At 51.1% G+C, this 26,950-nt stretch overlaps 1 protein-coding gene across 1 annotated transcript in view; it reads left to right on the forward strand.

Moving 5' to 3' along the window:
- HSPG2 (heparan sulfate proteoglycan 2) overlaps positions 1 to 26,950 on the forward strand; it is a 310,894-nt gene that overhangs the window by 202,994 nt on the left and 80,950 nt on the right. The window contains 9 exon segments of the mRNA XM_063942047.1: positions 2,286 to 2,516; positions 2,641 to 2,754; positions 2,945 to 3,072; positions 3,631 to 3,717; positions 4,026 to 4,084; positions 15,848 to 16,015; positions 17,557 to 17,667; positions 21,966 to 22,066; positions 22,189 to 22,369. Coding sequence (XP_063798117.1) covers positions 2,286 to 2,516; positions 2,641 to 2,754; positions 2,945 to 3,072; positions 3,631 to 3,717; positions 4,026 to 4,084; positions 15,848 to 16,015; positions 17,557 to 17,667; positions 21,966 to 22,066; positions 22,189 to 22,369 — 1,180 coding nt within the window.

Genomic DNA, 26,950 nt, shown 5'->3' on the forward strand with positions numbered 1-26,950 from the left:
GGATGAGTGTCAGTGTGTGACAGCGGTGACTGTGAGAGAGAGATGAGCGTCAGTGTGTGACAGCGGTGACTGTGGGAGAGGGATGAGCGTCGGTGTGTGACAGGGGTGACTGTGGGAGAGGGATGAGTGTCAGTGTGTGACAGTGGTGACTGTGGGAGAGGGATGAGCGTCAGTGTGTGACAGCGGTGACTGTGGGAGAGGGATGAGCGTCGGTGTGTGACAGGGGTGACTGTGGGAGAGGGATGAGTGTCAGTGTGTGACAGCGGTGACTGTGGGAGAGAGATGAGTGTCAGTGTGTGACAGAGCTGACTGTGGGAGAGGGATGAGTGTCAGTGTGTGACAGCGGTGACTGTGGGAGAGAGATGAGTGTCAGTGTGTGACAGCGGTGACTGTGGGAGAGGGATGAGTGTCAGTGTGTGACAGCGGTGACTGTGGGAGAGGGATGAGCGTCAGTGTGTGACAGCGGTGACTGTGGGAGAGGGATGAGTGTCAGTGTGTGACAGCGGTGACTGTGGGAGAGAGATGAGCGTCAGTGTGTGACAGCGGTGACTGTGGGAGAGAGATGAGTGTCAGTGTGTGACAGAGGTGACTGTGGGAGAGGGATGAGTGTCAGTGTGTGACAGCGGTGACTGTGGGAGAGAGATGAGTGTCAGTGTGTGACAGCGGTGACTGTGGGAGAGGGATGAGCGTCAGTGTGTGACAGTGGTGACTGTGGGAGAGGGATGAGCGTCAGTGTGTGACAGAGGTGACTGTGGGAGAGAGATGAGCGTCAGTGTGTGACAGCGGTGACTGTGGGAGAGGGATGAGGGTCAGTGTGTGACAGCGGTGACTGTGGGAGAGAGATGAGTGTCAGTGTGTGACAGTGGTGACTGTGGGAGAGAGATGAGTGTCAGTGTGTGACAGCGGTGACTGTGGGAGAGGGATGAGCGTCAGTGTGTGACAGAGGTGACTGTGGGAGAGGGATGAGCGTCAGTGTGTGACAGCGGTGACTGTGGGAGAGAGATGAGTGTCAGTGTGTGACAGCGGTGACTGTGGGAGAGAGATGAGTGTCAGTGTGTGACAGCGGTGACTGTGGGAGAGAGATGAGTGTCAGTGTGTGACAGCGGTGACTGTGAGAGAGAGATGAGTGTCAGTGTGTGACAGCGGTGACTGTGGGAGAGGGATGAGTGTCAGTGTGTGACAGCGGTGACTGTGGGAGAGGGATGAGTGTCAGTGTGTGACAGCGGTGACTGTGGGAGAGGGATGAGTGTCAGTGTGTGACAGCGGTGACTGTGGGAGAGGGATGAGTGTCAGTGTGTGACAGCGGTGACTGTGGGAGAGGGATGAGCGTCAGTGTGTGACAGAGGTGACTGTGGGAGAGAGATGAGTGTCAGTGTGTGACAGCGGTGACTGTGGGAGAGGGATGAGCGTCAGTGTGTGACAGAGGTGACTGTGGGAGAGAGATGAGTGTCAGTGTGTGACAGCGGTGACTGTGGGAGAGAGATGAGTGTCAGTGTGTGACAGCGGTGACTGTGGGAGAGAGATGAGTGTCAGTGTGTGACAGCGGTGACTGTGGGAGAGAGATGAGTGTCAGTGTGTGACAGCGGTGACTGTGAGAGAGAGATGAGTGTCAGTGTGTGACAGCGGTGACTGTGGGAGAGGGATGAGTGTCAGTGTTTGACAGAGGTGACTGTGGGAGAGGGATGAGTGTCAGTGTGTGACAGAGGTGACTGTGGGAGAGGGATGAGTGTCAGTGTGTGACAGAGGTGACTGTGGGAGAGGGATGAGTGTCAGTGTGTGACAGCGGTGACTGTGGGAGAGGGATGAGTGTCAGTGTGTGACAGCGGTGACTGTGGGAGAGGGATGAGTGTCAGTGTGTGACAGCGGTGACTGTGGGAGAGGGATGAGTGTCAGTGTGTGACAGAGGTGACTGTGGGAGAGAGATGAGCGTCAGTGTGTGACAGCGGTGACTGTGGGAGAGGGATGAGTGTCAGTGTGTGACAGCGGTGACTGTGGGAGAGAGATGAGCGTCAGTGTGTGACAGCGGTGACTGTGAGAGAGGGATGAGCGTCAGTGTGTGACAGCGGTGACTGTGGGAGAGGGATGAGTGTCAGTGTGTGACAGCGGTGACTGTGGGAGAGGGATGAGTGTCAGTGTGTGACAGCGGTGACTGTGGGAGAGAGATGAGCGTCAGTGTGTGACAGCGGTGACTGTGGGAGAGGGATGAGCGTCAGTGTGTGACAGCGGTGACTGTGGGAGAGGGATGAGCGTCAGTCCGGCACATAACAGTGATGTGTTCTCCTCAGAGTCAGTGGAAGCGCCCGGACGGGCAGCAGGCCACCCGCGAGCATCTGATGATGGCGTTGGCAGATCTAGATGAGGTCCTGATCCGAGCCTCTTACTCCACTGACATGTTGTCCGCTAGTATCACCGGCGTGAGTATGGAGTCTGCCGGACCCTCTTACACCAGCCTGCCTCAGGCTCTGGAAGTAGAAGAGTGCCGCTGTCCACTGGGCTACCGAGGACTGTCCTGCCAGGTGAGGGGCGGGGAGTACCGGGAAACGGGGGGGGGGGGGGGGGGGGGGGTTCTGATGCGGGTGTTCGCACATACTGGGATGTTAGGGCACAAGCTTCTGCTCTGTAATTCACTCTCCTACACAGGACTGTGCCCCAGGATTCACCCGCACGGGAGGCGGCCTCTACCTTGGGCACTGTGAACCCTGTGACTGCAATGGACACTCAGAGACTTGTCATCCAGAGACTGGCGCGTGCTCGGTAAGTGTTGTGGGATTGTTGGGGTGTGGAGCCCTGATTTATCCCCAGGACAGACGGGTGCTCTCTTAGGGAATGGTCCTTCCTCCTGTGTATGGAATTATTCTGTAGCAGCTGGCACAATGATTGCTGGGAGGCAGAAGTGTTTCTGGCGCAGCTTTGCTATTGGCTGATGACCTCTCTTGCATTTTAGAACTGTTTGCACAACACAGCTGGAGAGTTCTGTGACAAGTGCGCCCCCGGCTTCTATGGCGATGCCACGGCGGGAACCCCGGAAGATTGCCAGCCTTGTGCGTGCCCATTATCTGAGCCAGCGAACCAGTAAGTGTGACAATCGCTTCCTCTTCTGTGTCGCTGATTTATATTGTTTGGTCTTTGTAGCGATCTCTGATGTCATCACTTACTATCTGGGAGTTCTGAGGTCATCACTTACTATCAGGGAGTTCTGAGGTCATCACTTACTATCTGGGAGTTCTGAGGTCATCACTTACTATCTGGGAGTTCTGAGGTCATCACTTACTATCTGGGAGTTCTGAGGTCATCACTTACTATCTGGGAGTTCTGAGGTCATCACTCACTATCTGGGAGTTCTGAGGTCATCACTCACTATCTGGGAGTTCTGAGGTCATCACTTACTATCTGGGAGTTCTGAGGTCATCACTTACTATCTGGGAGTTCTGAGGTCATCACTTACTATCTGGGAGTTCTGAGGTCATCACTTGTGTATTATAAGGACTAATGAACTCACTACTGTAAATTATATTCGCCTGTGTTACTGTATTGTAGACGTCATTGTTATTATTTTTGTGTGTTTTACGTTGTGTTCCAGAATTAAATCATTGTACATCATATTCTCTGTGATCTTTTTGTTTTTTACAGATTTTCTAAGACATGTGAGATAGTTGGGAGTGGCGGCTACAGGTGCACGGCCTGCCCCCTAGGGTACGCAGGGCAGTACTGCGAGCGGTAAGTGCTCCATCGTCCTTGTGTTACATGTATCTAGGACACAGGTCCTTTAGGGAAGGTGGTACCATCACACACTGATCTACAACACGGGTCACGCCACCTGTGTCGCTATCACACACGTGGTCATGGGACACAGATAAGTCACGCTATAGTCATTCATCTGTCGCATGGACAGAAATAGATCAGGCGAGCTTCACGTATCCTGGGTGGGACATGTTATCTCCCGGTATCACAGTCACGCATGTAACAGGAGAGAGAGCGGTATGTGCCAGGACTGAACCCGTCTCTTATGTTCCTCCATATGATAGATGCTCTACTGGATACACGGGGAGCCCCAACATCCGAGGACAGAAGTGTGTTCCCGATGGTAAGAGCATAGTCTCCTTCTCATTGGCTGGGGTAGGGGTGATGCTGGTGTGGGGTAGGGGTGATGCTGGTGGGGAGTAGGGGTGATGCTGGTAGGGAGTAGGGGTGATGCAGGTGCGGAGTAGGGGTGATGCTGGTAGGGAGTAGGGGTGATGCAGGTGGGGAGTAGGGGTGATGCTAGTGGGGAGTAGGGGTGATGCTGGTGGGGAGTAGGGGTGATGCTGGTGGGGAGTAGGGGTGATGCTGGTGGGGAGTAGAGGTGATGCTGGTGGAGGGTAGGGGTGATGCGGGGATAGGGGTGTTGTGGGGAAAGGGGTGATGCTGGCGGGGGGAAGGGGTGATGCAGGTGGGGAATAGGGGTGATGCTGGTGGGGGGTAGGGGTGATGCGGGGGTAGGGGTGTTGTGGGGAAAGGGGTTATGCTGGCGGGGGTAGAGGTGATGCTGGTGGGGGGTAGGGGTGATGCTGGTGGGGAGTAGGGGTGATGCTGGTGGGGAGTAGAGGTGATGCTGGTGGGGAGTAGGGGTGATGCTGGTGGGGGGTAGGGGTGATGCTGGTGGGTGGTAGGGGTGATGCTGGTGGGGAGTAGGGGTGATGCTGGTGGGGAGTAGAGGTGATGCTGGTGGGGAGTAGGGGTGATGCTGGTGGGGGGTAGGGGTGATGCTGGTGGGGAGTAGGGGTGATGCTGGTGGGGGGTAGAGGTGATGCTGGTGGGGGGTAGGGGTGATGCTGGTGGGGAGTAGGGGTGATGCTGGTGGGGAGTAGGGGTGATGCTGGTGGGGAGTAGGGGTGATGCTGGTGGGGGGTAGGGGTGATGCTGGTGTGGGTTAGGGGTGATGCTGGTGTGGGGTAGGGGTGATGCTGGTGGGGAGTAAGGGTGATGCTGGTGGGGAGTAAGGGTGATGCGGCAGTAGGGGTGTTGTGGGGAAATGTGTGGCTTAGGGATTGGTGCAGGAAAGAGGGGTTTGTGTTCCTGGAACACTGGGCGGACTTCTCAGTCAGGCACCATCTCTTTTGTCGTGACAGATTGCACCTGACTAAGGAGAGGGCAGCGGTGCTGGGGGGAAGGATGGTTAGAAGGTTGGAGGAGATTTTAAACTAGGAGCCTGTGGGTAGGGTTTAGCTAGAAACTACGGGTCATGCAGTGAGAATAGTGGGGATGGCGGTAGCTAACGAAATGGGGGAGAAGTTGGGGGGAGGGTAAGGTTACTAACATGGGTACTAAAAGGGATTTTACCAAAGCACTAACCAATGACGATTACAGGTCATCATTGCCACATAAGGTGAAAGATGTCCCTAACGCAAGGGAAAATACTTATCTTAGTTGTATGTATGTAAACGCCAGAAGCATTACTGGTAAAAAGGGTGAACTAGAAATACTTGCAGCAAGCAAACAGTATGATATTATAGGCATTACTGAAACTTGGTGGGATGAATCTCATGATTGGACAGTCAATCTAGAGGGCTATACACTGTTTAGGAGAGACAGACTAAATAAAAAGGGGGGAGGGGTGTGTCTTTACGTAAAGCCGTTTTTAAAACCTGATATACGGGAAGATATTCAGGAGGGGACTGTAGACACTGTCGAGACATTATGGGTGGAAATTGCATGCGGGGAAAAAGGAATAAAAAAGTTAGTATTGGGTGTATGCTATAGGCCGCCTGGTATCAACGTATCTGATTGTTACTAAGGCAAATTGAAAGAGCAGCAGGAGTAGGAGACATAGGGGTATATGCAATTGCGGTCGAATTCCCGAAATTGTCGAATTTCGGGACATTTTCGCCCCAAAAAAATTTTTGTCAATGCAATTCAGTACTTTCCGTCAAAAAAACGGACTTTCAAAATTCGACTTTTTGCAAATTCGACTTTTCTGCAATGATACAAGTGCTGCAATTCGACAAAAGCATATTCAATTCAAGTTTGGAAATTCGACAGCAGTGCTTTTAGACAGTAAATTCGTCATTTTCAATCCGCCACACTTTGGAGGGTGAAAACAATAAAAAAAAAAATAAACATGTTTTTTTTTGTGTTTTTTTTTGGGGGGAATAGCATATCTATTTATATTAGAAGGGATTAGGTACTTTTTTTTTTTTTTTTTTTTTTGGGAGGCACAAGTATTATTTATATACTTTTTTAAATATTTTTTTTATTATTTTTTTTATTTTTTTTATTGCTGGAACGGTAAAATAAATTAAAAAAAATGGCGTGGGGTCCCCCCTCCAAAGCATAACCAGCCTCGGGCTCTTCGAGCTGGTCCTGGTTCTAAAAATGCGGCGAAAATTGGGCATGGATCCCCCGTATTTTTAAAACCAGCACCGGGCTCTGCGCCTGGTGCTGGTGCAAAAAAATACGGGGGACAAAACGAGCAGGGGTCCCCCGTATTTTTCACACCAGCATCGGGCTCCACTAGCTGGACAGATAATGCCACAGCCGGGGGTCACTTTTATACAGTGCCCTGCGGGCGTGGCATTAAATATCCAACTAGTCACCCCTGGCCGGGGTACCCTGGTGGAGTGGGGACCCCTTCAATCAAGGGGTCCCCCCCCCACAGCCACCCAAGGGCCAGGGGTGAAGCCCGAGGCTGTCCCCCCCCATCCAAGGGCTGCGGATGGGAGGCTGATAGCCTTGGTAAAATGTCAAGAATATTGTTTTTTCCAGAAGAACTACAAGTCCCAGCAAGCCTCCCCCGCAAGCTGGTACTTGGAGAACCACAAGTACCAGCATGCGGGAGAAAAACGGCCCCGCTGGTACCTGTAGTTTTACTGGAAAAAAAATACCCAAATAAAAACAGGACACACACACCGTGAAAGTAAAACTTTATTTCATACGTCGACACACACATACTTACCTATGTTCGCACGCCGACATCGGTCCTCTTCTCCATGTAGAATCCACGGATACCTGAAAAGAAAAGATCAATATACTCACCTCAACCAGGGTCCAGAGATAAATCCACGGACTTAGCAAAAAAAAAAACCGGACACCCGTACCATGCCGGACTGAAAGGGGTCCCATGCTGACACATGAGACCCCTTTCCCCGAATGAGACCTCTCAGTGACAGCTGTCACAGAAAGGTCTCTAAAGCCAATCAGGAAGCGCAACTTCGTTGCGCTCACCTGATTGGCTGTGCGCTGTCTGAACTCAGACAGCGCATCGCACAGCTCCGTCCATTATATTCAATGGTGGGAACTTTGTGGCTAGCGGTGAGGTCACCCGCCGGTCAGCGGCTGACCGCGGGTAACCCCACCGCTGACGGCAAAGTTCCCACCATTGAAACTAATGGAGAGGCTTTGCGATGCGCTGTCTGACAGCTCAGACAGCGCACAGCCAATCAGGTGAGCGCCACGGAAGTAGCGCTTCCTGATTGGCTGAAGGGACTTCAGTGACAGGAGTCACGTGGTGTCCCGGCATTCGGGGAAAGGGGTCTGATGTGAAAGCATGGGACCCCTTTCAGTCCGGTGGTACGGGTGTTCGTTTTCTTTTTTTAACAAGTACGTGGATTATCTCTGGACGTGGATGTACCTCTGGACGCTGGAAGGTGAGTATATTTTTTTTCACAGGTACCCTCGGATCGTCGGAGACCGTGGCAGTCGGCGTGTGAACATAGGTAAGTATGTGTGTGTCGGCAGTGTGTAATAAAGTTTTACTTGTCACGGTGTGTGTGTCCTGTTTTTATTTGGGTATTTTTTTTCCAGTAGAACTACAGGTACCAGCGGGCCCGTTTTTCTCCCGCATGCTGGTACTTGTGGTTCTCCAAGTACCAGCTTGCGGGGGAGGCTTGCTGGGACTTGTAGTTCTTCTGGAAAAAAACAATATTCTGACATTTTACTCAAGGCTATCAGCCTCCCATCCGCAGCCAATGGATGGGGGGGACAGCCTCGGCTTCACCCCTTGCCCTTGGGTGGCTGGGAGTGGGGGGACCCCTTGATTGAAGGGGTCCCCACTCCCCCAGGGTACCCCGGCCAGGGGTGACTAGTTGGATATTTAATGCCACGGCCGCAGGGCACTGTATAAAAGTGACCCCCGGCTGTGGCATTATCTGTCCAGCTAGTGGAGCCCGATGCTGGTGTAAAAAATACGGGGGACCCCTACTCTTTTTGTCCCCCGTATTTTTTGCACCAGCACCAGGCGCAGAGCCCGGTGCTAGTTTTAAAAATACGGGGGATCCCTGCCCAATTTTTCCCCCGCATTTTTGGAACCAGGACCAGCTCAAAGAGCCCGAGGCTGGTTATGCTTTGGAGGGGGGACCCCACGCCATTTTTTTTTCGGGTTTTTCCCGTTTTTTTAAATCGCCGCAAAATCCGGCAAATCGGCCGTTTTTCGCCCGCGGGACTGTCGAATCCGTTTTTCATTGAATATGGTGAATTCCGGCAGCCACCTGCCGGAATTCACCTGTCGAATTGTGTCGAATTAAAAAACTGCGATAATTTGCCGCGATTCGCCGTGATTGCATATACCCCATAGTAGTGATGGGAGATTTTAACTATCCAGAGATATACTGGAAAAACGATTCATGTGATACAGCTAGGGGCAATATATTTTTAAACTCACTTAATGATAACTTAGTTCAACTAATTGAGGAACCAACTAGGTACAATACAATCTTAGACCTGGTATTAACAAACAATGGGGATTTAGTATCAGGTATTATAGTAGGGGAACCCATAGGAAACAGCGACCACAATATGGTCACATTCAATATTAGTTTCCATAAACAGCCCTATACTGGCTCAACTAGGACTCTGAACTTTAGCAAAGCGAATTTTGAAAAGATGAGGGTATTTTTCAGGGATATTGAATGGGAAGGTTTGTTTTTAGGAAAAAATACTACGGAGAAATGGGAGGTACTAAAATTCCTGCTAGCTAAAAATACACTCAAATTTATTCCTACGAGCAGCAAAAAAAAGGAATAAAAATCATAAACCGATGTGGCTTAACAAAAAGATAAAGGAACTTCATGGGCAAGAAAAGGCGAGCATTTAAAAAATACAAATCTGACGGGGAAGCAGAGTCATTTCAGCACTATAAGGAATGTAACAAAATATGCAAAAAGAAAATAATAGCGGCTAAAGTAGAAACTGAAAAACTAGTAGCAAAGGAAAGCAAAGCGAATCCCAAAAAATTATTTAAATACATTAATAGCAAGAGATTAAAGAAGGAGAGTATAGGCCTTTTAAAAGACAAGTTGGGAGTCTTAAGCAAAAATGATAATGACATAGCGGACACACTAAATGAGTTTTTTTCAACAGTATTTACTAGAGAGGACCCAATTCAGGGACTAACACATAATCTCAATAATGAGAATATCCCACTGATAGGTACTTATTTAAGCGAGGAAGTAGTCTGTGACCAATTAAAACATTTAACGATTAATAAGTCACCTGGTCCTGATGGTATTCACTCAAGGGTTCTAATGGAGCTTCACTCTGAACTTGCAAAACCGCTATTTTTGATCTTTAAGGATTCAGTAATATCAGGTATGGTTCCCAAAGACTGGCGTATAGCGGAAGTAGTGCCTATATTCAAAAAGGGAAGTAAAGCTGAACCAGGTAATTATAGACCAGTTAGTCTTACATCTGTAGTGGGGAAAGTATTGGAAGGTATTCTAAGAGATAGTATTCAGAAGTTCCTTGAAGTAATAAGGTCATTAAAAGGAATCAACATGGGTTTATGAAGGACAAATCCTGTCAAACCAACTTACTTGGCTTTTATAAAACAGTAAGCGCAAACCTAGATCAGGGTAAAGACGTGGATGTAATCTTTTTAGAGTTTGCCAAAGCATTCGACACTGTACCACACATGAGACTTATTTACAAGCTACAAGAAACATGGATGGGAAGCACAATATGCACTTGGGTCAAAAACTGGTTAGATAATAGGGAGCAGCGCGTTGTGGTTAATGGATCTTTTTCAACTTGGACTGAAGTGCTAAGTGGTGTGCCGCAAGGCTCAGTATTCGAACTGCTATTGTTCAATATTTTCATTAACGACCTAACAGAAGGTCTAGAGAGCATGGTGTCAATTTTTGCAGATGATACCAAATTGTGTAAGGCTATAAATACAGAGGAGGATGCCGAGTCTCTTCAGAACGACTTAGTTAAATTAGAAGCATGGGCAGCCAAATGGAGAATGCGCTTCAACACAGACAAGTGTAAGGTAATGCACTGTGGTAACAAGAACAAAAATAACACCTACCTACTAAATGGGGTAAAATTAGGGGATTCTGTACTGGAAAAGGACTTAGGTGTCCTCATAGCTGGCAAACTAAGCAGTAGTACCCAAAGTAGGACTGCAGCAAAGAAGGCTAATAAGATTCTAGCATGCATAAAACGGGGAATTGATGCAAGGGACGAGAGTATTATACTCCCGTTATATAAATCACTTGTGAGGCCACACCTTGAATACTGTGTACAATTCTGGGCACCTTACTACAAAAAGGATATCCTGCAGCTAGAAAAGGTTCAGAGGCGGGCGACCAAACTAATTAAGGGTATGGAGACGCTGGAATCCGAGGAAAGGCTTGCAAGACTAGGCATGTTTACACTGGAAAATAGGAGATTAAGAGGGGACATGATCAACATTTACAAATATATAAGGGGACAATATACAGATCTTGCGCAGGATCTGTTTTTGGTTAGATCAACACAGAACTCGTGGACACTCGCTCAGGTTAGAGGAGAGGAGATTCCGCACAACATGGCGTAAAGGCTTTTTTACGGTAAGGACGATACGTGTTTGGAATTCCCTGCCTGAGGGAGTTGTAATGGCCGACTCAGTCAACACCTTTAAGAATGGGTTAGATACATTCCTAATGGATAAGGATATCCAGGGTTACGGGGCATAGTCACGCACTATGGTTATTATAAAAAAGAGGGGTAAAATGTAACGGCAGTCATCAACTTCAGTCAAAATTTTATACAAAATAATCGTTCATAGGAGACCACAAATAGGTTGAACCCGATGGACAATTGTCTTTTTTCAACCTTAGATACTATGTTACTATGCTGGCAGGGGGTAGGGGTGATGCAGGCGGGGAGTAGGGGGGATGCAGGCGGGGAGTAGGGGTGATGCAGGCGGGGAGTAGGGGTGATGCAGGCGGGGAGTAGGGGGGATGCAGGTGGGGAGTAGGGGTGATGCTGGTGGGGAGTAGCGGTGATGCTGGCGGGGAGTAGGGGTGATGCTGGTGGGGGGTAGGGGTTATGCGGGGGTAGGGGTGTTGTGGGGAAAGAGGTTATGCTGACGGGGAGTAGGGGTGATGCTGGTGGGGAGTAGGGGTGATGCTGGTGGGGGGTAGGGGTGTTGTGGGGAAAGGGGTGAAGCTGGCGGGGAGTAGGGGTGATGCTGGTGGGGGGTAGGGGTTATGCGGGGGTAGGGGTGTTGTGGGGAAAGAGGTTATGCTGACGGGGAGTAGGGGTGATGCTGGTGGGGAGTAGGGGTGATGCTGGTGGGGGGTAGGGGTGTTGTGGGGAAAGGGGTGAAGCTGGCGGGGAGTAGGGGTGATGCTGGTGGGGGGTAGGGGTGATGCGGGGGTAGGGGTGTTGTGGGGAAAGGGGTGAAGCTGGTGGGGAGTAGGGGTGATGCTGGTGGGGGGTAGGGGTGATGCGGGGGTAGGGGTGTTGTGGGGAAAGGGGTGAAGCTGGCGGGGAGTAGGGGTGATGCTGGTGGGGAGTAGGGGTGATGCTGGTGGGGGGTAGGGGTGTTGTGGGGAAAGGGGTGAAGCTGGCGGGGAGTAGGGGTGATGCTGGTGGGGAGTAGGGGTGATGCTGGTGGGGGGTAGGGGTGTTGTTGGGAAAGGGGTGAAGCTGGCGGGGAGTAGGGGTGATGCTGGTGGGGGGTAGGGGTGATGCGGGGGTAGGGGTGTTGTGGGGAAAGAGGTGAAGCTGGCGGGGAGTAGGGGTGATGCTGGTGGGGGGTAGGGGTGATGCTGGAGTGGGGAACAGACTGTTGCTTTTGTTTTACCCGTAGAATGTATGACACATGATGCCACCTGCTCCTCCTTAGTTCTTTATCCAGTACTCTGCCCTAGAGGTGGGCACAGGATGCCTCCTGCTCCCTATATCCACAATGTTACGCCAGAGGTGGGCACAGGATGCCTCCTGATCGCCATATCCACCATGTTACATTAGAGGTGGGCACAGGATGCCTCCTGATCGCCATATCCACCATGTTACGCCGGGTGTGGTATAAAAGATAGACAGTGTCTAGTTAGACAGTCAATAGATAGACACCATATGTTAGACCAGCGGTGGCCAACCTGTGGCTCTTGAGCCGCATGTGGCTCTTTCTTTATTCAAATGTGGCTCCCAACACTCTAAATCATGTGACCACAACAGATACAGAAACCGCTGCACTCCAGCCAGACACGCAGCAGCACTACAGGGACTGAAAACTGAAGGAGTCATATACTAGAGGTGAGACACCCACAAGCAAACAGAGGACACATTAGGGACTGCTGCAATGGCACGAGTTGATGGGTGGGCTGTAGTGATGCATGAGGGTGGGCTAGAGTGACACATGGCAGATCTGGCTGGAGAGACACAGGAGGGTCCTGGCAGGAGTGACGTTGGAGGGTGCTGGAAGTAGTGACACATGGGAGATATGGCTGGAGTGAAATAGGAGGGTGGTAGCAGGAGTGACACATGGGAGAGCTGGCTGGAGTGACATAGGAGGGTGGTAGCAGGCGAGACACATGGGGGTGCTGGCTGGAGTGATATAGGAGGGTGGTAGCAGGAGTCACACATGGGGGAGCTGGCTGGAGTGACAGGAGGGTGCTGGAAGTAGTGACACATGGGAGATATGGCTGGAGTGACATAGGAGGGTGGTAGCAGGAGTCACACATGGGGGAGCTGGCTGGAGTGACATAGGAGGGTGGTAGCAGGCGAGACACATGGGGGTGCTGGCTGGAGTGATATAGGAGGGTGGTAGCAGGAGTCACACATGGGGGAGCTGGCTGGAGTGACAGGAGGGTGCTGGAAGTAGTGACACATGGGAGATATGGCTGGAGTGACATAGGAGGGTGGTAGCAGGAGTCACACATGGGGGAGCTGGCTGGAGTGACAGGAGGGTGATGGAAGTAGTGACACATGGGAGTGCTGGCTGGAGTGACATAGGAGGGTGGTAGCAGGAGTCACACATGGGGGAGCTGGCTGGAGTGACAGGAGGGTGGTAGCAGGAGTCACACATGGAGGAGCTGGCTGGAGTGACAGGAGGGTGATGGAAGTAGTGACACATGGGAGTGCTGGCTGGAGTGACATAGGAGGGTGGTAGCAGGCGAGACACATGGGGGTGCTGGCTGGAGTGATATAGGAGGGTGCTGGAAGTAGTGACACATGGGGGTGCTGGCTGGAGTGACAGGAGGGTGCTGGAAGTAGTGACACATGGGGGTGCTGGCTGGAGTGATATAGGAGGGTGGTAGCAGGAGTCACACATGGAGGAGCTGGCTGGAGTGACAGGAGGGTGATGGAAGTAGTGACACATGGGAGTGCTGGCTGGAGTGACATAGGAGGGGGGTAGCAGGAGTGACACATGGGGGAGCTGGCTGGAGTGACAGAAAGATGTTGGCTGGAGTGACACATGGGGGAGCTGGCTGGAGTGACACAGCAGGGTCTTGGCAGTAGTGACACATGGCTGGAGTGACACATGGGGAGCTGAAGTTTATTATGTGAATCTGTCTTTTTCAATTATTTTTTGTGAAAATGGCTTTTTTCAATGGATCTGGCTTTAAAAAATGTATTTTATGTCGTTCTGGCTTTTTCAATGTATTTTATACCAGGGGTGTGGTCTAGCAGGCACGAGGCCACATTCCATTTTTGCATGCGCGCCATCAGCTCGATGTCGGCTCTTTGACGTACCTAACAAGGTTTTTTGGCTCTTTGTCACTGACTGGTTGGCCACCCCTGTGTTAGACAGTACAAAAGGTCGCCATGAAAATGGTCGACATAAAAAAGGATAGACACAGGTTTCTTGCATTTTTGTGGTTTGTGTGGATAGTTTTGTTATCTGGGACCCCCAATTGTAGAAAGGCGTCCCCTCGCTGCGCTCGCCACAAGGTTTATACCCACCTCTATGCCGACATGGATAGAGAATGTATGAAGTAGTCCAAATACATGTTACATTTAAAAAAAACATTTGTCTATCTTTTTTATGTCGACCATTTTTATGTCGACCTTTTGTACTGTCTAACATATGGGGGTATATTTACTCCCGATTTTGACCGATTTTGTGTTTTTTCATCAGTGTCATCTCGGGAATTTACTAAACACAGATCACGGCAGTGATGAGGACATTCGTATGTTTTTTGAAGGCAAAGAAAAAAAATACGAATGAATACACCATCGGTCAAACACGCCTGTTATTTATTACAACTCGCTAATTTACTAACAATTCTATTTCACAATCACTGCCGGCAATAGCCAAACACTGCCGTGAAAAAATACAAATCGTAAAAAAAAGCAGTTTTCATATAGACCTGCTTTTTTCCCCCGTGTTCTGATAGGCATGCACGGATCCGTGAGATCTGTGCATGTTTATCAGTGGGAAGGGGTGTGAAAGAGTTAAGAATCTTAAAAAAATTTTTGCGTGGGGTCCCCCCTCCTAAGCATAACCAGCCTCTGGCTCTTTGAGCCAGTCCTGGTTGTAAAAATACGGGGAAAAAATTGACTGGGGATCCCCCATATTTAAACAACCAGCACCGGGCTCTGCGCCTGGTCCTGGTGCAAAAGATACGGGGGACAAAAAACGTAGGGGTCCCCCGTATTTTTACCACCAGCACCGGGCTCCACTAGTCAGAGAGATAATGCCACAGCCGGGGGACAATTTTATATAGGTCCCGGCGGCCCTGGCATTAAATCACTAACTAGTCACCCCTGGCCGGGGTACCCTGGAGGAGTGGAGACCCCTTAAATCAAGGAGACCCCCACCCCCTCCAGCCACCCAAGGACCAGGGGTGAAGCCCGAGGCTGTCGTCCCCCCATCCGTGGGCGGTGGGTGGGAGGCTGATAGCCTTTTGTGTAAAAAAACAAAAAAAAAGAATATTGTTTTTTGTCGCAGAACTACAAGTCCCCGCAAGCTGGTACTTGGAGAACCACAAGTACCAGCATGCAGGGGGAAAACCGTCCCGCTGGTACCTGTAGTTCTACTACAAAAAAAATACCCAAATAAAAACAAAACGCACACATTGAAAGTAAAATGTTATTAAACATACATGCACACTTACATACATACATACATACTTACCTACCTATGTTGACACGAAGCAGTCGGTCCTCTTCTCCAGTAGAATCCCGGGGTACCTGTAAATAAAATTATACTTACAAAGAATCCGGTGTAGATCAGTCTCTTCTTAGAAGTTATAATCCAGGGACTTGGCAAAATAAAAAAACGAAATACCCGGACCACGCACTGAAAGGGGCCCCATGTTTACACATGGATCCCCTTTCCCCGAATGTCTGGCCCCCCTGTGACTGCTGTCAAAGAGGGTCCCTTCAGCCAATCAGGGAGCGCCACGTCATGGCACTCTACGGATTGGCTGTGCGCTCCCGCACTGTCAGTCAGGCGGCGCACTGTGGATACAATGTAGCGCAGCGGCGCTACATTATATCCAATGGTGGGAACTTTGCAGTCTGCGGTAGGCCGCGAGGTTAAGTGGGGTCACTCTTGTGGGTGGGGAGGGGATGGGTGTGGGGGAATAAATACAGGAATCTCCTGCGATGTTCTGCACAGTGTATGAGGGGTAACACTTCTGCTGATCTATGTCCTATTCAGACCAGCGATCCAGCTTCACTGTCCGGATTTACCCAGAGAGGAACAGTATTGCTGCAGGTGGTGAGGTCTCCCTGCGGTGCCAGGGAAGTGGCATCACTCCTCACTATTACTTCTGGTCACGAGAGGATGGACAGCCTCTTCCTAGCAACACCCAGCTGAGAGAGAGAGGTAACCAGTGTCTGTATGTACAGAGCAGCGTGCCCCTCTCCTCCGGTGGGGACTACGTCACATCATTATCTGCGCAGGGCTGTCCTGACGTCATTCCACGCCTTGTTTGTGTTGTTGTACAGATGTGTCCTTTTACATCCTTGCTGCAGTCACGCTAAACAGCCCTTCAAGTTGCGCTATGCCGCGGCAGGATTCTGTAGCGCCGAGCGTATTTCTTTGCATTTTATTCCACAAAAATAAATTATAATATAGTAGGACGCACAAGCAGCTTCTGCTGATTACAATTATATGCGGCATGCCTACAGTATATTGTGTGTGTAATTGTGGCTCTATCTGCACCTGGAATGCCTCGTTAGTGTTTTCCATGAACACACTGTAGCAGAGCATTATGTATGCAAATCCCGCCGCAGTCACGCACAGAATATACATATAATCTTACTCAGCAGATGCTGCTTGTGCGTCCTGTTATACACAAAGTAATGTAAGACGCACTTTCCCGGAAAAAAATCGCAAAAAAAGACGCGTGGCACTTCTGAGTCACATGACATTCACTCGTTATGTGTGACGCGACTTGTAGCGCACAGAGCAAAGATGTTAGAGGACACATCTGTATGCTGCTCCAGTTTACATTTGTCCACATAGCCCGTAACTTGTCTGTCCACATAGCTCGCAACATAGCCCGTCACCTGTCCGTGCGCGTAGCCCGTCACCTGTCCGTGCGCGTAGCCCGTCACCTGTCCGTGCGCGTAGCCCGTCACCTGTCCGTGCGCGTAGCCCGTCACCTGTCCGCCCGCGTAGCCCGTCACCTGTCCGCCCGCGTAGCCCGTCACCTGTCCGCCCGCGTAGCCCGTCACCTGTCCGCCCGCGTAGCCCGTCACCTGTCCGCCCTCGTAGCCCGTCACCTGTCCGCCCTCGTAGCCCGTCACCTGTCCGCCCTCGTAGCCCGTCACCTGTCCGCCCTCGTAGCCCGTCACCTGTCCGCCCTCGTAGCCCGTCACCTGTCCGCCCTCCCTCGTAGCCCGTCACCTGTCCGCCCTCCCTCGTAGCCCGTCACCTGTCCGCCCTCCCTCGTAGCCCGTCACCTGTCCGCCCTCCCTCGTAGCCCGTCACCTGTCCGCCCTCCCTCGTAGCCCGTCACCTGTCCGCCCTCCCTCGTAGCCCGTCACCTGTCCGCCCTCCCTCGTAGCCCGTCACCTGTCCGCCCTCCCTCGTAGCCCGTCACCTGTCCGCCCGCGTAGCCCGTCACCTGTCCGCCCGCGTAGCCCGTCACCTGTCCGCCCGCGTAGCCCGTCACCTGTCCGCCCTCGTAGCCCGTCACCGTTCCGCGCGCGTAGCCCGTCACCGGTCCGCGCGCGTAGCCCGTCACCTGTCTGTCTGCGTAGCCAGTCACCTGTCTGTCTGTCTGCGTAGCCCGTCACCTGTCTGTCTGTCTGCGTAGCCCGTCACCTGTCTGTCTGTCTGCGTAGCCCGTCACCTGTCTGTCACCTGTCATATGAATGACTGTCTCGTTAGTGTCTCACTGGTCTCCTGTCCTTTCTCAGGGGAGATCCTGCATTTCAACAATCTGAAGGCTTCCGATTCTGGCTTCTACATCTGTACTTGCCGCAACTTCCAGTTCGCCAACACCAGCCGGGCAGAGATCATTGTCCAAGGTGAGAGCGTGGAGATTGCTGGCTGTCTCTGGTGGGTGGATGAGAGCACAGGCAGAGACCCTCTGTGATTACATTGCTTTGTGCAGTCTGGTAGTTACAGCTGGAAGGGCAGAGAGTACTTTGGTATAAATGGCATATTTGAAGGTTTTGATAGAAATGTTTGTGCCACCTGAAGCCAGTATTGCAGCATGGGGGGAGCTGCGGATTGTTCCGGATTATAATTTTCTTTCTAGTCCAAGGGGGGGGAAGAGGTGGGCGAGGTATATAGGGCGGGTAACGCTGATGCTATAACTGAGGCGGGTGAGGTATATAGGCCGGATAACGCTAAAGGTATCACTGTGGTGGGCGAGGTGTATAGGCCAGGTAATGCTGATGGTGTCACTGAGGCGGGTGAGGTAGATACTGTAGGCTTGGTAACGCTGCCATGTATAGTTGTAGATAGGTTCCATCGTCATTAGCGGGTGGGGAGATATTCTGTAGCCTGACACAGTGCAGAGAGTCTGGATCTCTGAGAGCTGGATAAGAAGAGAGCGTACGGGGTGCAGAGACTCTGGATCTCTGAGAGCTGGTTAGGAAGAGAGCGTACGGGGTGCAGAGACTCTGGATCTCTGAGAGCTGGTTAGGAAGAGAGCGTACGGGGTGCAGAGACTCTGGATCTCTGCGAGCTGAGGAGGAAGAGAGCGTACGGGCTGCAGAGACTCTGGATCTCTGAGAGCTGGTTAGGAAAAGAGCGTATGGGGTGCAGAGACTCTGGATCTCTGAGAGCTGAGGAGGAAGAGAGCGTACGGGGTGCAGAGACTCTGGATGTCTGCGAGCTGAGGAGGAAGAGAGCATACGGGGTGCAGAAACTCTGGAAGAGAGCGTACGTGGTGCAGAGACTCTGGATCTCTGAGAGCTGGGGAGGAAGAGAGCGTACGTGGTGCAGAGACTCTGGATCTCTGTGAGCTGTGGAGGAAGAGAGCGTACGGGGTGCAGAGACTCTGGATGTCTGTGAGCTGGGGAGGAAGAGAGTGTACGGGGTGCAGAGACTGGATGTCTGCGAACTGAGGAGGAAGAGAGCATACGGGGTACAGAAACTCTGGAAGAGAGCGTACGTTGTGCAGAAACTCTGGATCTCTGAGAGCTGGGGAGGAAGAGAGCATACGGGGTGCAGAGACTCTGGATCTCTGTGAGCTGTGGAGGAAGAGAGCGTACGGGGTGCAGAGACTCTGGATCTCTGTGAGCTGTGGAGGAAGAGAGCGTACGGGGTGCAGAGACTCTGGATCTTTGTGAGCTGGGGAGGAAGAGAGTGTACGGGGTGCAGAGACTCTGGATCTCTGTGAGCTGTGGAGGAAGAGAGCGTACGGGGTGCAGAGACTCTGGATCTCTGTGAGCTGTGGAGGAAGAGAGCGTACGGGGTGCAGAGACTCTGGATCTCTGTGAGCTGTGGAGGAAGAGAGCGTACGGGGTGCAGAGACTGGATCTCTGTGAGCTGGGGAGGAAGAGAGTGTACGGGGTGCAGAGACTCTGGATCTCTGTGAGCTGTGGAGGAAGAGAGCGTACGGGGAGCAGAGACTCTGGATCTCTGTGAGCTGAGAAGGAAGAGAGCGTACGGGGTGCAGAGACTCTGGATCTCTGAGAGCTGGTTAGGAAGAGAGCGTACGGGGTGCAGAGACTGGATCTCTGAGAGCTGGTTAGGAAGAGAGCGTACGGGGTGCAGAGACTCTGGATCTCTGTGAGCTGAGAACGAAGAGAGCGTACGGGGTGCAGAGACTCTGGATCTCTGTGAGCTGTGGAGGAAGAGAGCGTACGGGGTGTAGAGACTCTGGATCTCTGTGAGCTGGGAAGGAAGAGAGCGTACGGGGTGCAGAGACTCTGGATCTCTGTGAGCTGAGGAGGAAGAGAGCGTACGGGGTGCAGAGACTCTGGATCTCTGTGAGCTGGGGAGGAAGAGAGCGTATGGGGTGCAGAGACTCTGGATCTCTGAGAGCTGGTTAGGAAGAGATCGTACGGGGTGCAGAGACTCTGGATCTCTGAGAGCTGGTTAGGAAGAGAGCGTACGGGGTGCATAGACTCTGGATCTCTGAGAGCTGGTTAGGAAGATAGCGTATGGGGTGCAGAGACTCTGGATCTTTGAGAGCTGGTTAGGAAGAGAGAGTACGGGGTGCAGAGACTCTGGATCTCTGCGAGCTGAGGAGGAAGAGAGCGTATGGGGTGCAGAGACTCTGGATCTCTGTGAGCTGAGGAGGAAGAGAGCGTATGGAGTGCAGAGACTCTGGATCTCTGTGAGCTGAGGAGGAAGAGAGCGTATGGGGTGCAGAGACTCTGGATCTCTGTGAGCTGAGGAGGAAGAGAGCGTATGGGGTGCAGAGACTCTGGATCTCTGTGAGCTGGTTAGGAAGAGAGCGTATGGGGTGCAGAGACTCTGGGTCTCTGAGAGCTGGTTAGGAAGAGAGCGTACGGGGCCGGAGGTGTGAGTAATGTATCATCCGGGTGTTAAGGATTATTCAGGATTTACATTTGTTCAACGTTTCAGAAAAACACAATTACTTGTCTGTACTAATCCACGTACAGCGCCACGTAGTGCGCCATTTCCTGCAGAATGATGTCAGTCTCCTTAGTGCGCCATTTCCTGCAGAATGATGACAGTCTCTTGTTATATATTACTAATACATTCTTTGGTTAAAGCTGCCACTAGCTGGGAGTCTCCAGGTTCAGCAATGACGTGAGGTTTGTACATCCAATCAACAGACATATTCCATAGTGTCACCACCCAATGTAGTCTCCTTCACAAACAGTACCTCATAAAGGTCTCCATTACTGCCCCCCATATACTCCACTCCATGTTCTGTCCCCCATACTCCCACCCCTGATATACTCCGGCCCTGATATACTCCACCACATCCTCTCACCCCTGATATACTCCACCCCATACTCTCATCCCTGATATACTTCACTCCATACTCTCACCCCTGATATACTCCACACCATACTCTCACCCCTGATATACTCCACCCCATACTCTCATCCCTGATATACTCCACTCCATACTCTCACCCCTGATATACTCCACTCCATAATCACACCCCTGATATACTCCACCCCATACTCTCACCCCTGATATACTCCACCCCATACTCTCATCCCTGATATACTCCACTCCATACTCTCACCCCTGATATACTCCACCCCATACTCTCACCCCTGATATACTCCACTCCATACTCTCATCCCTGATATACTCCACCCCATACTCTCACCCCTGATATACTCCACTCCATACTCTCATCCCTGATATACTCCACTCCATACTCTCATCCCTTATATACTCCACCCCATACTCTCATCCCTGATATACTCCACTCCATACTCTCACCCCTGATATACTCCACCCCATACTCTCACCCCTGATATACTCCACCCCATACTCTCACCCCTGATATACTCCACCCCATACTCTCACCCCTGATATACTCCACTCCATACTCTCATCCCTTATATACTCCACCCCATACTCTCATCCCTGATATACTCCACTCCATACTCTCACCCCTGATATACTCCACCCCATACTCTCACCCCTGATATACTCCACCCCATACTCTCACCCCTGATATACTCCACCCCATACTCTCACCCCTGATATACTCCACTCCATACTCTCATCCCTGATATACTCCACCCCATACTCTCATCCCTGATATACTCCACTCCATACTCTCATCCCTGACTTACTCCACCCCATACTCTCATCCCTGATATACTCCACTCCATACTCTCATCCCTGACTTACTCCACTCCATACTCTCACCCCTGATATACTCCACTCCATAGTCTCATCCCTGATATACTCCACTCCATAGTCTCACCCCTGATATACTCCACTCCATACTCTCACCCATGATATACTCCACTCCATACTCTCACCCCTGATATACTCCACTCCATACTCTCACCCCTGATATACTCCACACCATACTCTCACCCCTGATATACTCCACACCATACTCTCACCCCTGATATACTCCACTCCATACTCTCACCCCCATAATATCATACTCCTATACTCATCGCTGTACTGTCACATTGTGTTAGTCATTCATCACATATTGGTGATTATAGTCACAGTCTGATCCTCATGCACTAGGTTTCCCCCAGTGTGCCCATACAGAAAGCTGACACAAGCAGGAATAATTGTTGCTTCAATTTAGGGGAAAGTGCACAGCATTCTGGGTAATGTAGAGCATTCTGGGTAATGTAGAGCGTGTCTTTACTGATCACATATGTAATAATAAAGCTATTCCCGCTTCACGTCCCAGCCGCTCCTACTAGGCCAATCACAGTGACCGTGGAAGAGCAGAGGGTGCAGAGTGTGCGACAGGGCACAGACGTGACCTTTATATGTACGGCGAAGAGCACGGTGAGTGTGGCGGTATGGGGGCTGAGAGGGGGATATGTCCCACCCGTCTCATATTACTGTTACCATTCCGCATCTGAGCTTTTCCAACGCTTCTCCTCTTCTCTCCATCCCACAATGCCCAGTCCTCAGCCTACACACTGGCGTGGACCCGTCCGAATAATGGAAAACTGCCCGAGAGAGCGATGGACTTCAATGGGATCCTGACCATCCGGAACGCACAGCCTGAGGACGCCGGCATTTACATCTGCACCGGCTCCAACATGTTTGACATGGACAATGGCAACGCAACACTCTACGTTCAAGGTTGGTGAAAGAGTCACCATTACACCTCCGTCCTCCACCCCACTTGCATGGTGCTATAGTCCCCCGCTCTCCTTGCTGCTTGCACGTCCCATAACTGACCTTCACACAGTCTGCCTGTGAGGTCTCCACACTTTCCTGTAGGCTTTGCCCATTGGCTGTGGTGGCATCTACCTATCTGGACCCTAACACTACAGATGTTTGCATGTTGGAATGAGCCCTTCACCCATCCCCCTACCCGCTGCCTCTCTCTCTCTCTGCATCCACCCTAAGGCTCTTTCATCTAATCAGGACCCTCCACTAACGTGATTGGACGCTTATGCTGCCTGGGCACCCCCCCAATTGCATCACATGATTAGAGAGGGAGAATTTCAGCCATTCTGCATCCAGCCACTGGCAGATTCTTCCTCTCAGCCACGCACCTCCCTTCCAGCTTCCACTTCTGCTGCTGCCTGTTACCGCCAGATACGGAACCTCCTCCCACGCATAACATTGTTTTCCGTTATTCTAGAAATAAAACTTTATGTTTTTCACTAACTTTGAACTGGACATTACGACTTTTATGCTGAGTGACCGGTCCGCGTCTCCTCGGCCAGGTGCCGGGGAAACTGCTTGCGTACCGTGACCGTAGTGCAGAGTTATTAGCGTTGGCTCATATTCGTGGTACTCAGTAAGTGTATAACACGCAGGCCCCTATCAGGCTGCAGTATCGCTAGTGTCCAATATTTTCCTAGTAGCATTTGTTAGATGCATTTTCTCTCCCCAGAAACCTGCACATTCTTAGCCTTGCCTGTCCTACTGCCGGGTGGCCTCACTGACAGGCGGCCGCCGTCGCGCAGACACGGGGTGGGGATCAGCATTAATGAGACAATTCGGGTCTTTGTGCTTCCCTTACTGAATCCTCTTTATAAACCTGTATACCTATAGCATGGGGCGTAATAACTGTGATGTGCGTTCCGGGAACAGCACAATGAGAAGCCAAACACGGTAGCGATAATCCGTCTATGAAGTGGTCCCACGCTTACAGAACGGATTCCATTTATTAACATGACTTAGCGGCTGCCCATTGGATGCATTAGTTTACTTTCTCTAACGTCCTAGTGGATGCTGGGAACTCCGTAAGGACCATGGGGAATAGCGGGCTCCGAAGGAGGCTGGGCACTCTAGAAAGATCTTAGACTACCTGGTGTGCACTGGCTCCTCCCACCATGACCCTCCTCCAAGCCTCAGTTAGATTTCGTGCCCGGCCGAGGTTGGATGCACACTAGGGGCTCTCCTGAGCTCTTAGAAAGTTATAGTCTTAGAATTTGTTATTTTCAGTGAGACCTGCTGGCAACAGGCTCACTGCAGCGAGGGACTAAGGGGAGAAGAAGCGAACTCGCCTGCTTGCAGCCGGATTGGGCTTCTTAGGCTACTGGACACCATTAGCTCCAGAGGGATCGACCGCAGGCCCAGCCTTGATGTTCGGTCCCGGAGCCGCGCCGCCGTCCCCCTTACAGAGCCAGAAGCAAGAAGATGGTCCGGAAAATCGGCGGCATGAAGACTCTGTCTTCACCAAGGTAGCGCACAGCACTGCAGCTGTGCGCCATTGCTCCTCTCACACACTTCACACTCCGGTCACTGAGGGTGCAGGGCGCTGGGGGGGGCACCCTGAGGCAGCAATAAAAACACCTTGGCTGGCTAAAATACCTCAATATATGGCCCCAGGGGCTATATATGAGGTAAATACCCCTGCCAGAATTCCATAAAAAACTGGAGAATAGGCCGCGAAAAAGGGGCGGAGCCTATCTCCTCAGCACACTGGCGCCATTTTTCCCCTCACAGCTCGGCTGGAGGGAAGCTCCCTGGCTCTTCCCTGCACAGTAAGAGGGAAAAGAGAGGGGGGGCATTAAAATTGGCACTGTATACAGTATATTATATAAAAGCTATTAGGGACATAACTCAGTTAGTCCCTGTATATATATAGCGCTCTGGTGTGTGCTGGCATACTCTTACTCTGTCCCCCCAAAGGGCTATTGTGGGTCCTGTCCTCGTTTAGAGCATTCCCTGTGTGTCTGCGGTGTGTCGGTACGGCTGTGTCGACATGTTGAATGAGGAGGCTTATATGGTGACAGAACAGAGGCCGATATATGTGATGTCGCCCCCTGTGGGGCCGACACCAGAGTGGATGGATAGGTGAAAGGTATTAACCGACAGTGTCAACTCCTTACATAAAAGGGTGGATGACGTAACAGCTGTGGGACAGCCGGCTTCGCAGCCCGCGCCTGCCCAGGCGTCTCAAAGGCCATCAGGGGCTCAAAAACGCCCGCTCTCTCAGATGGCAGACACAGATGTCGACACGGAGTCTGACTCCAGTGTCGACAAGGTGGAGACATATACACAATCCACTAGGAACATCCGTGACGTGATCCCGGCAATAAAAAATGTGTTATACATTTCTGACTTTAACCCAAGCACCTCTAAAAATGGGTTTTAGGTTTGGGGAGAAAAAACAGGCAGTGTTTTGTTCCCCCATCAGATGAATAAATGAAGTGTGTGAAAAGCGTGGGTTCCCCCGTTAAGAAACTGGTAATTTATAAAAAGTTACTGATGGCGTACCCTTTCCCGCCAGGTGGATAAGTTACGCTGGGAGATATCCCCTAGGGTGGATAAGGCGCTCACACGTTTGTCAAAAAAGGTGGCACTGCCGTCTTAGGATACGGCCACTTTAATAGGTACCTGTTGATAAAAAACAGGAGGCTATCCTGAAGTCTGTATTTACACACTCAGGTACTAGACTGAGACCTGCAGATAGTGCTGCTGCAGCGTGGTCTGTGACCCTGTCAAACAGGGATAATAGTTGGCAAACATAAAAACATATTAAAGACGTCGTCTTATATATGGGGGATGCACAGAGGGATATTTTGCCGACTGGCATCCAAAATAAATGTAATGTCCATTCTGTCAGGAGGATATTAGAGACCTGTCACTGGACAGGTGATGCTGACTTAAAAAGCGCATAGAGAGCCTTATAAGGGTGAGGAATTATTTGGGGATGGTCTCTGGGACCTCGTATCCACAGCAACTGCTGGGAAGAAATAATTTTACCTCAGGTTTCCTCACAGACAAAGGTACAGTCCTTTCGGCTTCAGAAAAGCAAGCGGGTCAAATGGCGCTTCCTTTCTGTACAGAGACAAGGGTAGAGGGAAAAAAGCTGCACCAGTCAGCCTGTTCCCAGAATCAAGATTCTTCCCCCGCCTCCTGTGAGGCCACACCATGACGCGGGTGCTCCACAGGTGTAGCCAGGTACGGTGGGGGGCCGTCTCAAAAATTTCAGCAATTAGTGGGCTCGCTCACAGGTGGATCCCTGTTTCTTTCAAGTAGTATTTCAGGGGTACAAGCTGGAATTCGAGATGTCTCCCCCCAGCCGTTTCCTAAAATATGCCTTGCTGACAACTCCCTCAGGCAGGGAGGCTGTGCTAGAGGCAATTAATAAGCGGTATTCCCAGCAGGTAATACTCAAGGTGCCCCTACTTCAACAAGGACGGGGTTACTATTCCACACGGGTTGGGGTACCGAAACCGCATGGTTCGGTGTGACCCATTTTATATTTAAAATCCTTGAACACAAAAATTCAAGTTCAAGATGGAATCGCTCAGGGCGGTTATTCCAAGCCTGGACGAGGGGGATTACATGGTATCCTGGGACATCAAGGATGCTTACCTGCATGTCCCCATTTACCATCCTCGCCAGGAGTACCTCAGATTGTGGTACAGGATTACCATTACCAAGTCCAGACACTGCCGTTTGGACTGTATATGGCACCGAGGGTGTTTTATCAAGGTAATGGCCGAAATGTTGATACTCCTTCAAAAAAAGGGAGTTGTAATTATCCCGTACTTGGACAATCTCGTTATAAGGGCGAGGTCCAAGGAGCAGTTGGTAGTCGGGGTAGCACTATTTTGGAAAGTGCTACAACAGCATGGTTGGATTCTAAACAGTCCAAAGTCACAGCTGGTTCCTATGACACGTCTACTGTTCCTGGGGATGGTTCTGGACATAAACCAGAAATAGTGTTTCTCCCGGAGGAGAAAGCCAAGGAGTTGTCATCTCTAGTCAGAGACCTCCTGAAGCCAAAATAGGTAGCGGTGCATCATTGCACGCGAGTCCTGGGAAAAATGGTAGCTTCCTACGAAGCAATCCCATTAGGCAGGTTCCATACAAGAACTTTTCAGAGGGACCTGTTGGACAAGTGGTCCGGATCGCATCTTCCGATGCATAGGCTGATAACCCTGTCTCCGAGGACCAGGGTATCTCTACTGTGGTGGCTGCAGAGTGCCCATCTTCAAGAGGGCCGCAGGTTCGGCATACAGGACTAGGTCCTAGTGACCATGGATTCCAGCCTTTGAGGCTGGGAGGCAGTCACACAGGGAAGAAATTTCCAGGGACTTTGGTCAAGTCAGGTTATTTCCCTACACATAAATATTCTGGACCTGAGGGCCATTTACAATGCCCTGAGGCCGGCAAGGCCTCTGCTTCAAAACCAGCCGGTACTGATCCAATCAGACAACATCACGGCAGTCGCCCATGTAAACCAACAGGGCG

This window comes from Pseudophryne corroboree, chromosome 10, assembly GCF_028390025.1.
Source record: "Pseudophryne corroboree isolate aPseCor3 chromosome 10, aPseCor3.hap2, whole genome shotgun sequence".
In the NCBI taxonomy this organism is placed as follows: Eukaryota; Metazoa; Chordata; class Amphibia; order Anura; family Myobatrachidae; genus Pseudophryne; species Pseudophryne corroboree.